The following is a 14,115-nucleotide window of genomic DNA, read 5'->3' on the forward strand; positions in this document are numbered from 1 at the left end:
TACACTCAATTTGCCAGCAAATTTGGAAAACTCAACAGTGGCCACAGGATTGGAAAAGATCAGTTTACATTCCAATTCCAAAGAAAGGCAGTGCCAAAGAATGTTCAAACTATCGCACCATTGCACTCATTTCTCATGCTAGTAAAGTTATGCTTAAAATCCTACAAGCTAGACTCCAGCAGTATGTGGATCGAGAACTACCAGAAGTACAGGCAGGATTTCGAAGAGGCAGAGGAACTAGAGATCAAATAGCCAACATACGCTGGATCATGGAGAAAGCTAGAGAGTTCCAGAAAAACATCTACTTCTGCTTCATTGACTATGCTAAAGCCTTTGATTGTGTGGATCATAACAAACTGTGGCAAGTTCTTAAAGAGATGGGAGTACCAGAACAACTTATTTGTCTCTTGAGAAACCTATATGCGGGCCAAGAAGCAACAGTGAGAACTGGACACGGAACCACTGATTGGTTCCAAATTGGGAAAGGTGTCCGGCAAGGCTGTATACTGTCGCCTTGCCTATTTAACTTATATGCAGAGCACATCATGAGAAAGGCAGGGCTAGAGGAGTCAAAAGTTGGAATTAAGATTGCTGGAAGAAATATCAACAATCTAAGATATGCAGATGATACCACTCTAATGGCAGAAAGTGAAGAGGAACTGAAGACTCTCTTGTTGCGAGTGAAGAAGGAGAGTGCAAAAGTTGGGTTGAAACTAAACATTAAGAAAACCAAGATCATGGCATCCGGCCCTCTCAATTCCTGGCAAATAGATGGGGAAGAAATGGAGGTAGTGACAGATTTTATTTTCCTGGGCTCCAAGATCACTGCAGATGGGGACTGTAGTCAAGAAATTAAAAGACGCATGCTCCTGGGGAGGAAAGCCATGGCAAATCTAGACAGCACACTAAAAAGCAGAGACATCACCCTGTCAACAAAAGTGCGTATAGTCAAAGCTATGGTCTTCCCAGTTGCAATGTATGGCAGTGAAAGTTGGACCATAAGAAAGGCTGAGCGCAAAAGAATTGAGGCCTTTGAACTCTGGTGCTGGAGAAGACTCCTGCGAGTCCCTTGGACTGCAAGGCGATCAAACCGGTCAGTCCTAGAGGAGATCAACCCTGACTGCTCTTTAGAAGGCCAGATCCTGAAGCTAAAACTCAAATACTTTGGCCACCTAATGAGGAGGAAGGACTCACTGGAGAAGAGCCTAATGCTGGGAAAGATTGAGGGCAATAGAAGAAGGGGACGACAGAGAATGAGGTGGCTGGATGGAGTCACTGAAGCAGTAGGCGTGAGCTTAAATGGACTCCAGAAGATGGTAGAGGACAGGAAAGCCTGGAGGAACATTGTCCATAGGGTCGCGATGGGTCGGACACGACTTCGCAACTAACAACAACAACAACAACAACAAAGATGGAATAGAAATAAATTAAAAAAATAAATCCTCAATCATTGTTATTCATTGCACTTTATGCACCTTGCTCAAAACTATGTACTTTTATTTGAATTCATGCCAAGATGGATTTTATTTTTGGTAGACCACATCACTTTTATTATAAAGAATATTTGTACTAGCCTGCATTGCTAGGTAAGTGTAGGAAACTAGAATTTCAAATCTCTCGATGCAAGAACTTTTTCTTTCTAATGATAAGCCCTAGGTATTGATTTGATCTGTTTTAAAGAGTATAATATCTGCTTATTAACAAGATTTTCCTGTACCATTCTCCCACCATGTCTAGACTTAAATGATCCTCTTTTATTGAATGAAAATTGAGATTTTTGTTAATTAATGAGTATTGTGAAATTAAAGGCCACGTGTAATAGTGAGTTTCAGACAAAGCCAAATAAGTTACTATTCCTCTGCCCTGCAATTAGATGATTAATTGTTGCAGAAAACCATAGTATGTATAGAGTTGCAGAAAATCTGAGAAGAAGATATAATAAGTACACTTGCTCTGGATATTTCATGTGCTCCTATTACTGTTTTTTAGATGAATGCACACAAACAGCTTTTCATAGTTTCCCCAAGCATAATTTCTCTCCTGCTCAAATGCGTCTATTCAAACTAAAATGACAAAATCTGACCTTGCTCACTTTCCAAGATGTTCTTGGATTTCAATTCTTATAATGCCTGACAATAGATCATGCTAGCTAGAAATTATATGAATTGGAGCACAGCAGAAGCTCAGGTTTGCCAACTCCTGATTTAAAGAGCATTCTTCACGTTTGCACGGTGTGATTGCAAACAGGTATGAAGAAGCTAAGAAACACTGAAATACAGCTTGCTCCCCTAAGTAACGGATGCTTTCTAGGACACACAAAAAGGGATTACATGGGTTATTTAAGCCTCTTCTCCTTTGTTAAAGGAAGAAAAGGAGTTGGATTTGTAGAGTGGGGTAGGGTGTGGAAGAGAAGAGGGCAAGGATGAAGATAGCCAATTGTTGACTAATGTGACTCATCACCTGTATGTTGCTGTTCTCTAGATTAAAAAAGCTGAAATGGATCGGAAAACTCTTGATTGGGAAATTGTGGAGCTCACTAATAAGCTTCTGGATGCCAAAACAACTATCAATAAACTGGAAGAGCTTAATGTAAGCAGTCTTTTTTTCAGAACATTGATCTTGTGTAAGAAATTGGGAAATATTTATTTATTTATTTATTTATTTATTTATTTATTTATTTATTTATTTATTTATTTATTTATTTATTTATTTGATTTATATACTGCCCTTCTCCTGATAGGCTTATCCTTTCTTAAGTGTATTAGTGTTTAACGTTCTGTGAAGAGCAGCACATGACAGCCTGCTGAAGATCAGTAACAACCCTTCTAAGAAAAGACTGGCAGTGTGTAACAGCCAGTTCTTATCTGAGAAACATACTGGTGCTGAACTTTTTCAAGAAGAGGGATTGTGATAATTGGGATGCTTAATTTGTGTTTCGTTTAGAGCAGCCTTATTTTATTTTTTCTATTGGCTTTGTACACTGATGTATCAGTTTGACCTACATATGACTTTTATGTGGTCCTATCTCTAGGCCAGACATGTCAAACACAAGGCCTGAGGGCCGGATCCAGCCCGCAAAGTGGTTTCATGTGGCCTATGAAGCCATTCTGGAAACAGTGAGGGACTGGCCCCCACTGCCTTGGTCCTGGCCCAGAGACCCTCCTTCTTCCAGAGACCCTCAGATCTGTCCCACTCCTTCCCAGGCCCCCATAGGCATGCGAATGATGTAGAGCTGGCCACGCCCACCCAGTAGGCCATACACACTCTAGCCATGCCCACCCAGTAGGCCACGCCCACCCTGGCCATACCCACCCGGCCCCTTGAGGGCAACCGCAATGCTGATGCGGCCCTCAATGAAATTGAGTTTGACACCCCTGGTCTAGGCCCTTTCTTGGGCCTTATTTACTGACTTCTGTTTGTAAAGCTATAAAGTTACTCACAGTAGTTGTAAAGCCTGTTTTAAAAATAAATATTCTAGTTTGTGAATGAACTTGTCAAATTGCACAAGTTTTAATCAGTCACAATGGAGTCAAATTGCACAAGTTTTAATCAGTCACAATGGAGAAGAGGCTAGAAGCTAGAACAGATAGTAGAAGATAGTAGCTGTACATTTTAATGCATTTTTATTTGTTTAAAATGTTCTTTGGGATTTGTGAGAGGAATTGATATGTTCAAGATTGGTTCTTCCCTTTGTCTTCATCTGCAGATTCTGGGTTGCCCTAGATGTGTTGCAAGTTCTCAATTATTTTCTTTTCATTGTTACGAAGCACCGTTGTATTTTTGTCTGGGACATCGCAGTGTTGTGCACCATTTCAAGCTATGTCTCTTTAATCATAATGTGTTGTTTTGACAGGAGAGGTATCGGCTAGACTGTAACTTAGCAGTGCAGCTCCTGAAGTGCAACAAATCTCATTTTCGGAACCACAAATTTGCTGATGTGAGTAAAAACCTGGAGGAGTTTGAGGACTGCTGAATCACTTTAATGGTCTAGGATGAACTGCATGACCTTATTTTTTTTGGAATTTCTATCTCCTAAAGGGGACAACAAACAGTTAATGTCAGTCATCTTGTACATGTTGTCTCTCATTCTCATTGCCTCATTGGCTTTGAATTCAGGTTCCTGCAAAGCGTTTATAGAGTTGCAGTCCTCCTGCTTAATCCTAACTTTCCTCTTTTTGTTTCAGCTAATCATTTCTATATGAGTCCTCAGCACAATGAGTTGTTAAAAGAGAATTAATAATCCAGTACAAGAATCTGTTTACTACAGGGGCTTTTAACTAACTAAGGTGAGGAGACCACTGAGTAACAGGAGAGAAAATGAGGAAGCTAGTTGGACTAGGAAGTTTAAATATCCAGGAGATTTCCAGATTTTGTAAACATCACAAATCTGTTCAGTATGTTCTTGCTACTGCTTTTACTATCATGATGAGTATATAATAAAATCATATTTTATTATGATTAATATATTTTCAGGCTTGCAAAATGGCATACAAATACAATCGTGGTCAATTAGAGGTCCTAATAGCTTTTGTAAAAAAAAAAGATGTAGTTTATTACTCTTTTCAAATCTGTTTTCAACTCAAAACCATCTATGAGTTAAAGTAACAGCAATCTTAAGCAGAAAGGTATATACAATGAGCAAAACAGATGCATAAAAAGAACTAACTGTATACCGACAGTATTTCCAACAAAGTATTGATACCATCACTGAGAAGGGTTTCTTACTTACATATCTTAATAGTGCGGCTCTAGAATTATCCTCAAGGTAGATGTTAAAAGTCTTTTGGAACTGACATATCACTTGGCTCAGCAGATAAATTTGGACCAAGATTTAATAGCAAATATAGTTGAAACATTTATGCTTAGTTCATATTAATTTCAGCTTTTTAAAATAGGAGCAACATTAATAGATGATATTTACATAATGTTTAAAAAGTATTGATAGATATGAAAATCAATACCCTTTTTTACTGGAAGGGAGAAGAGTTCATCTTCAGTTACACTATATTATTTCATAATTAAAATCAGCCCCCTCTACAATTATATGTACAGCTACAACACATCGATATGTTAAAACTATTTTTAAATACTTGCTTTTTCCCATTTCAATATTCTAATAACACGCCTGCATGAATTTTTCATCTAACCTGTCTAAACTCTGATGTCTAGAGTCAGTTGCTGCTGGCCTTCTAGCCTCCCACCCCACCTCAAGAATTTCATATTATTTTGGTTAAAAAGAGATGCTTTCAGTTCAAGCTAATGGAGACCAGACCAAGATGCTATTAATTCCTATTGATATCCAAGATGCTGTTCTTTCTTGTGATGTTATTGTGCTTCTTTGCATTTTTTATGTACCACACAGGTAGGCCTTACACTTGAACAGAATATTTTCTAAAATATTGTAGAAGTGAGCATTTGGCTCATTCCTGTGCTCGAGAGCTTATGCTCAAATGGCCTGGCTTGGAGATTTAGGCTGAATGATTTTTCTTGGGTATTCTTTTTGCATATTAATTTTCCTAAGCACAGTATTTACTTGGTAAAGTAAATGCAGTACTTTTATTCTTAATGCCTCTTTGAAGCCTGAGGTTCCTTTCAGCTGCATAAAGAAATTGCTGTGTAGGGGCTTCTGTGTACTGAGACGGTGCCTTGGTGAAAGTCATCACACTCTTGCTTTAATATTCAGAGATTGCATGTGCTGTTTTCAACATTTTTTAAAAATGGATTATTTCAATTATAGACCAGGGCTTTTCAACCAGTGGTACGGGTACCACCTGTGGTACATTGGCACCTGGCAGGTGGTACGCGACCATACTAGAAAAGTGGTAGCGGGGGAGGGGAATGAGCTGAACCGGTGGCAGCACCGCACAACCCTGAGCAAGAGACGGCTGGACCTGCAGGGTTGTCAGGGCTCAGCGGAAGCACCAGGATCAGAGTTTCTTCAGGGCTGTCAGGGCTCAGTGGAAGTGCCAGAATCAGTGCCAGGCTCCAGCTGGGTGCTCGGCACTGATCCCGGAGCTTCTGCTGAGCCCAGAAGAAGTGCCGATCAGCTGGAATGTTGCAGCATCTCCAGGGTCTTGTGATTTACATTCAGATGCTTGGCAACTGATTCATATCTATAACGGTCACAGTGTCCCAGGGTCATGTGAAATGACCAAAACCTGCTGCAACCACCCAGCAGAGGTGGGGAAATAAAAACTAAACACTCCCACCCCACCCTGCTGCCAATCCTCAACAGAAATATTCACAACAATAGAAACCTCGGACAGGAGGAAGAGCGCCACCGGGTGGGCAGGCAGCTGTCTTGCTCAGTTGTGGCTTGGGGGGCACTTTTTTCAGTGCCATTGTAACTTCAGACAGTCCTTTTCTTGGTCATCATGTTTTTGACACCTTGCTAGGCGACTGGTGGTACTCGGATGTTGCCATATCCTAAAAGTGGTACAATGGGTGAACAAGTTGAAAAGCCCTGTTATAGACTACCAAGCTACTCGCCCGATATAGTATGTCTTGTGGGCATCCCTTTAGGATACAGAGTTAGCTGTTGCTTTTAAAAGGGTGATTTTAAAATCATTTATATTTGCAGGCCTGGTACATGTTTTCAGCTATCAGTGTTTACACATTTCTACCGATATCAGTGTTAGCACAATGCTTGTCTTTGCAATCCAAACACATCCGGCCCATCACTAGGGCATTCGGTCAGGGACAAAGACTACGAAGAAGGAGATGCTTTACCTGTGACTGGTGGTCATCTCAAGTGGCCACCTCTGCATTCACCCTGTTTTATGTCTGCCGTGGATGCTGACTTTCATCTTCCGCCATTCTGCTTTTCATGGTTTACAGGAGTTTCTGCAGTATTCATTGGGAAATGAACAAGAGCCGAGTCCTGCAGGAAGAACATCTTAAGAGAGCAGGGAAGGACCATGTTCTGCTAAAAGCTCAGCCCTAGGATGTTCTGTGCAGAATCTATTTGTGTGACTGCACGGATGAAAGCTGATGAAAATGATATACTCCTCGCTTATAATTTGCTTGACAGGGATTGCAAAGGTGGTTCCATTTCTCAAATCGGTTGAACTAATTCTAGGGCAGCTTGCCAAGGCAAGCTGGCAGACGTAGCTTATAACATGGGCAGGGAGGAAACTGGTCATTCAGTTCAGTGTGGCAGTGAGCTCCCTCCCCCCCCCCCCCCAAAATCGATCAGCAGTACTGTGTTGGCCTAATACCAGCAAGGAGTGCAAGTTATTACAAATGTTTCTTCTAAATGCGTATTGCTTATCCGTCATGGAAAAAGTATATTTTGCCCTTGATTCTGGGACAGAAATAGAAGTATTTTGAATGCAGATGTTGCATATTTGAAAAGCTCTTCAGTTACATTTAGTTAAAACAAGCAGTTTAGATTGGACTGGCATACACCTCTGTGTATTTGTCCACCCCAATTACCCTGTTTGCTAATAAGCTATTTTAATGCAAACCTTCTCTTTCTTATTAGCTTCCATCTGAGCTGCAAGATATGGTCAACAAGCACCTGCAAAACACTCAGGATTCTCTAGGCCCTGGCCAGGAGGAACTGCACACCTTGGCTCCATCCGATGCTGTACCCACCTCAGTCATTGCTAGAGTGTTGGAGAAGCCAGAATCACTGGTGCTGAACTCAGCCAAATCCAGTAGTGGAAGTTGCTCTATGGCTGAAGACGTTTTTGTGCATGTAGATATGAGTGGCCCTCTTCCTGAAACTTGTGCGAGTTCGGGGCAAACAGAAAGCAAAGGGAAAGAAGGATCGAGACAGCAAAATGGGAGCTGCAGATCACAGAACTGCCAGGAGAGCCTGCCGAAGGAGGTGCCTACTTTTGAGAAACTAAGCCCATACCCTACCCCTACCCCACCCCACCCCGTGTATCCAGGCCGCAAAGTAATTGAGTTTTCAGAGGACAAGGTGCGGATTCCAAAGAACAGCCCACTGCCTAATTGTACTTATGCGACCCGCCAAGCTATTTCTTTGAGCTTAGTGCAGGGGGAGGATGAGAACTGTGACAGGCAGCGGCCCCTTCCCAGCAGCCCAGCCTCAGGTCAACGCTCTGCTTCCAGCTGCTCCTACCAACCTTCCCCCAAGTTGAGCCGGGTTCCTGGATCTTCTCAAAGCAGCCCCTTCAGCAGCCCTCCACAGGTTCCCAGCACGTTTGCCAGCTCCGCCAGCTCGGAGGAAGATTTACTAGCTAACTGGCAGCGGATGTTTGTGGATAAGGCTCCTCCTACCACAGAGCAGGTGCTAGTAAACCGTACCGCGTTTAGCCGTGACATGGCACAGGAGCTCCAGAAACGTTTCAGTCGCTCCATGCAAGAGTTAGGCCGGGTCGCTTCCGCCTACTCGGATGGTGAAGAATCAGTGCAGAGCTGCAGCTGGACTGTAAGCAGAGACTCAAGTGTGGACATTGACAGCACAGAGTTTCAGAGTCGCCGGAACCACTTCTCTTCTGACTACAGCACAGATTTCTCCCAGGACGAAAGCTGCAAACTGCTGCAAGGGTGTGGTACCGAGGGGACGGCAGAGCTGGTCACTTCTTCACCAGAGAAGTCCAAAGATTACATAGACTACACATCTGGGAGCCCTGCTGAAGAACAGGAACTGCTACTCCAGGAAAGTAGAATGAACAGCCACGATGGGGTTTCTGAGCAGAGCAAGGATGGCAAGAATAAGCCGCCTCCTGGACGCCCACATCGCAGCCCCAAGAGAATGGGGGTTCATCATTTACATCGGAAAGACAGCTTAACCCAGGCTCAGGAGCAAGGCAACTTACTTACTTGAGAATGGAGAAGATTGCCTTGGCTCCCCAGGTTGAGTGTTGCATTCTCTTCCGAGGCTTGCCCTTCAAGCCTGGAGACCCAGGGATTGCCATCACGTTATTTTGACCAGGAATTCTAGGCAATGTTTAAGTATTTGCTGTCTTCTTAATACACAGGAAAGGGGGGGAAGACGGCTCTTCTCTAGCATCAGGATGCATTTGGATGTACGCTGGCAACACTTTTGTGCTGATGTTGACTGCTCAAGCACTCCTCAGGTGTGGATAAGAGATAGAATTGTGCTCTCTGTGCCTGCCTTCTTCAACCTGTTCTCCTTATCTTGAACGCCAAGATCTAGGAAATAGTTCAGAGTCCAATTATAATACACACACACACACACACACACACACAGCTCAAAAAAATAAAGGGAACACTTAAACAACACAATGTACTGTATTTAATAGTAGGATGTCTTATTTTCTGTTCCCTTTATTTTTTTGAGCAGTATACTGTGTGTGTGTGTGTGTGTGTGTGTGTGTGTGTGTGTGTACACACACACACACACACACATATATATATATATATATATATATATATATATATATATATATATATATATATATATATATATATATATATATATATATATGTATATATATATATATATATATATATATATATATATGTATATATATATATATTCGGAAAACCAGCACAATTTTAGATCTACACAAGCACTTTGTGTGAAATTGAATTTGGTGGTCATTACAGGACCTTCCCTCTTCAAGTAAAGAACAATGGAGCAGTTGAAACAACGGTGTGCTTTCTATCCCCCTTCCATGCGTTCTTTCTCCAAACGCTCGGTGAGGGATTCCACCTGACTTCCTTTCTTTTCTTCAAAAATTCTGCCTTCACACTTACTGATCAGTTCCAACTGATTCAAATTCAGTCCTGAGACACCTGACGCCTATTTTCTTGCCTCAGTCTCCCACCAAGCCATCAGGTGAAGAATATGAATGAAGTGAGAAGCCTTCCACAAATGAACATCCTCAGTTCTGTAAGCTTTTGGTGAATTCTGTAAAATTTTGGTGAGTTCATGTTTGTTTCTCCAAGCCTTGTGGCTATGTGCTATGTGCATAGGTTAACAAGGGCAGATGAGGCACAGGAATCACCTTTACCGTTACTTTGCATGTTGCGTATGGGGAGTGGGGCCCCATCTTCTGGAACTTGGGATTTTCTGCCAAACTAGACCTCAGACTTCCTGCCATAGTCACCCAGCAAAACAGAGCTAGATTGTTTGCCATCGTGAGCTGAGTCTGTGTAGCTGTCTTTTTAGCTATCACTTGGGTACTCTGGATCATGTCTTGGTGATAGTATACTATGTATGTTTTCCTTTGGACTAGTCTTCCTCACTCTTTTTTCTTTAGATGTGTAGGGGCTAAAATTCCCAGCAAGTTTGACTGTATAGGGCTGTGTTGTTTCCAACACTTCTTGAGGATGCCAAATTGAGGAGTGCTGTTTCCGGTCTTCAACTGTTAATATGTACTTATCTCTCCCATTTTTGGGTGAGCAGAAAGGTGTTGTGGGATGGGGTGGTACATGCTGTGGAAGAATTTACCTCAGCTTTTTGATTTTGAGTCATCTTATGTCTGGTCCATAAACTTATTTCACTAGCTGAGGAAGAAATCCAGATTAATCCAAGACTAAACCATACAGCCAGCTTGCCTCTTGATGACTCTTCTTGGCACAAAATTAGATACTTCTTGTTTGCCCCCTTGGAGACGGCTGATGCGGATGGGCACCCCAATATGGGGTCCAAATTGACACTAGTGCCTTTCCAAGGCCTTACCCAAGGTCTTTTATTCCCTTTCCCCCTTTTTGGTTTCCTACTTGTATTCAGTATTTTGTTCTTCCTTTGTGGGTATGTTTTTGTGTGTTATTTGTGCATTGGAGGGGAGGGAATAATTTCATAGTGTTAAGAATATTTCATTACAGAATCAAACTTTCATATTTGATTTCATTAGCCTGCCCTGCTATTCATGCAACCAGAGAAATTTTGGTAATTTTCTGTTAGCAAATATTACGGCCTTTCTTTTCAAATACAGCAGTCTGATCATACCTGACCTTTTGGATATGGTCATGTTTAAATTCTTATTAATGGACCATTCCTTTAGTTAGGCTGCTAGCTACTGCATTGTATTAGTTGAGATGTAACTCAGTATTTTTTTGCTAATAAACTGGTGCTAAAGATACTATTCCTTTAGCTTACATAATACTTAGTGGTCTGATTTCTTCAGCTGATATTTACTTATATCCTCATTCGTTCTCTTGATTTAGCTTGTAAATTCCTTGAACTGTCTCTGCATTACATGGAAGAGGACAAAAGTTGCTATATTTTTCTGTTCCAGTCCTCCTGTATTTTTTAAATCAGGTTACTGATGGAGATAGGGCAGCTTGGTGATCTTTAAACCAGTATTGGTTGAATCTTATCTAGTTGAAATGAAATAGTTGTCATGAGCTAATTGGGTCAATGGAATCGATTTGAGATCATTTTGGTTACAATATGTTACATCCAGATCCAGCTCTCCTTTCTATGTTTGACTGCATAAAACAGTCTGAAGCTGAAACAAGTATAGCTGATAACAAGATGATCTAGATATATTTTTTCCTTCTCTCTTTAGATATATTGAACTAAAGTGGAGACCCATAAAATTCAGCTCAGGGTTGCAACCATCCATCCCTCTTTTGACCCTCACAGCTCTCCAAGTTTGTAGGATCCAAAATTTTGGACGTTTTACATTTTTTCTAAAAACGTTGGATGTGATTTAAGGGCCAAAATGGATAATTTAAAGCCTTGCAGAGGTTATTGGTACCCATTTATCCCCTTAAGCTAACCCCTTCTATAAGTGACCTTTGAAGTGCTGTTGACATGCCGTCCCAGCACTCGGGTAGCCCTGTAGGTAATAACGTAATGGGCTAAAGGCTGGGGGAAGAAAGCCAGAAGAAATTAAATACGTTTTTTTATTATAAATGAATAGTATAATTTATCAGGTGAATTACTGTCCTTGTGCAGTCTGGCTTCTTAGCCCTTCACCTCTGGCAGTATTTTGTTGGAGAACTTGAATTGACTCATTTAGCTGCCCCACATTTTAGAATCCCAACTCAAGACTGTTAATCTACAACTAAAATGCTGTGGTGGTGGTGGTGTGTTTTGTTTTGGGATTGGGGTTGTTTTTTTTTTGAGATTTTCAAACTGATAATGTATATTTTAAAGGCAGAAATAAAACTATTTTAAAAATATGTCTCTGCAGTCAGTTGTTTATTTTGTGGCTTGAATTGGAAACAGACCATAGAAATCTTCTGCTAAAATTTGAAAGGTGCAATTACAGGCATTGTTCAGAACTTGCTAATTGATATTTTAACCAGAAATGCAAGGGATCTACTCTGGAACCCCCTTAATGCAAAAGATTGCTGTATCACTGAGTGCTATGTCTACCTGTAAATTTCACCAAGATTAACTTTCCTTTATGACTGTATTCAGACTGATTTTTTTTCTGGAATTATCACTTAGGTGACAATTGACCTTTGGTCTTTAGCAGGCTGCTGAAGACATTAGTGTAGCATAAAGCATCTTTAGTAAAGTAGAAGCATACATATTCTTTTTTTATTTTCAGTGTTTGGGCTTTAGAGTCCCTTCATATACCAGCCTTTCCCGACCCGAGTCCTTCTAGATGTTTTGCTCTCTAATATCCACATCAACTTCAGCTTCAACCGCTTTGAATGCCGTATTTAAAATCCAAAACATCTCTGTTGGATGTCCACTATAAACCACACAAGGGCTTACTGGAAAAAAAAATCCTATTTGGCAAATGCAGACCCTGCTGCCTCTTGGTGGGTTTCAAGGTCTTTGTATTTTTTTGCAGAGGAGATCTATAATTCCATTTCTAGAATGATGGTAATACTGTACAATATTTTTATTGTTGGACTAAAGTGAACATATATCTAGAAGTAAGGCCAATATATCAGAATTAGTAGAGATAATGAGCTGTAATCACACCTGATCTCTGAAAAATGTTTTGCAATCTTCACCCCCTACTGAAAAAATGTGATGGTCTATTATTGTAATATTATCACATTGATTCTGAATTAATTGTTGATACGTTCCTGGGGAATGGAGGTTTTTAAAGTTTCCAACCCCCCATTGATACATTTATGTGTGCTTTAATATAGCTGCTTTGGATTTTATTTTTAAAACAAGAAAAAAGGTTGTACATTGGACTTACCACACAGACAGTGTGATATCTTCTTCCCGCTCACATCCAGGGCAGACTCAGAAGATTCTCACAATGCTTTCTGGGGGAAGATACAACTTCTCCACCAGCTTCAGTATGACAAGTCACAATACGCAAAAATACGCTTCAAAAATATATATTCTGTGTGTGTGTGTGTGTTGTGTGTGTGTGTGTGTGTAGGATTAAACTATGTAAAATTAGTTGCTGAAATTGATAGGTATCTATCAACACCTAGCTAACCTAAATGCCCTGTTTCCACTATAGAAAAAAGAAATTCATGAATGTCAAACGTACTGGCCCTCTAGCAAAATCAGGGTATTTTTGTAGTGTGATATACCAGAGGTGTCCCTGAGAGTGAATACTTCACCCAATCATTGTAAGAGTTATGCTCACAGTGTTTTATAAAGGACACAAAGTGTGGCAGTTCTACACGTGTCCCAAGCAATCCATAAGTGAGTCTTTAGGACTCAAACATATGAAGTTATATGGGATCTACAGGAAGGCAAATTCTGTTAGACTCCATGTATGGAAACAGTGGTTGGTGCTTAACTTCTCCCCTTTTGCCAGTGGGAGAAAATATTTCCCTGGCTAGAGCTAAGGCTAATGTGACTCATTTGGGGGTGGGGGGTGTTTCTGTGCCTTTCCCAAGTAATTTGTGTCCCTTGTTGCTAGTTGCTGCTTTGGGTATGGTAGGGGCATGAGGAATGGGGTAATTCAGTCTGATGTCCTGGTTCCTTTGACTTGTGTCTTTTTGTTGGTGGTGATTAGGGGTAGGGTTAGGGGTATGCTGCTTGGTTGGTTGGTTGATTTTTTCAATCTCAATAACATTTGAGGTTTTCCGAATAGATTACCATGTTTGAAAAGTCCCAATAAGAGAACTGATTTTATTACTTTGCCTTCCAGTGTTCTACCCATAGTTGTCATGGTGTCTACATTAGAAGCCATGCCTTCAACCGAAAACTGTATAATTTAGGTTAATAACTGCCATAAAGCCAGGTTGGCTATTATGATTAGGCCTCCCCCTTGGCCATGGGATCAAAAGTCTAGGGAA

General features: G+C 40.9%; 1 protein-coding gene across 3 annotated transcripts in view; it reads left to right on the top strand.

The window, feature by feature from the left end:
* TJAP1 (tight junction associated protein 1) overlaps nt 1-9,178 on the top strand; it is a 59,472-nt gene extending 50,294 nt beyond the window's left edge. For all 3 annotated transcript variants that reach the window (XM_081315308.1, XM_081315309.1, XM_081315307.1), the window contains 3 exons: nt 2,482-2,589; nt 3,854-3,937; nt 7,484-9,178. In XM_081315308.1, the coding sequence (XP_081171434.1) occupies nt 2,482-2,589; nt 3,854-3,937; nt 7,484-8,797 (1,506 nt within the window). In that variant the 3' untranslated portion in view covers nt 8,798-9,178. The remainder of the gene's footprint in view (nt 1-2,481; nt 2,590-3,853; nt 3,938-7,483) is intronic.
* Nucleotides 9,179-14,115: the final 4,937 nt, after the last annotated feature.

This window comes from Vipera berus, assembly GCF_964194415.1.
Source record: "Vipera berus genome assembly, chromosome: 1".
Taxonomy (NCBI): Eukaryota; Metazoa; Chordata; class Lepidosauria; order Squamata; family Viperidae; genus Vipera; species Vipera berus.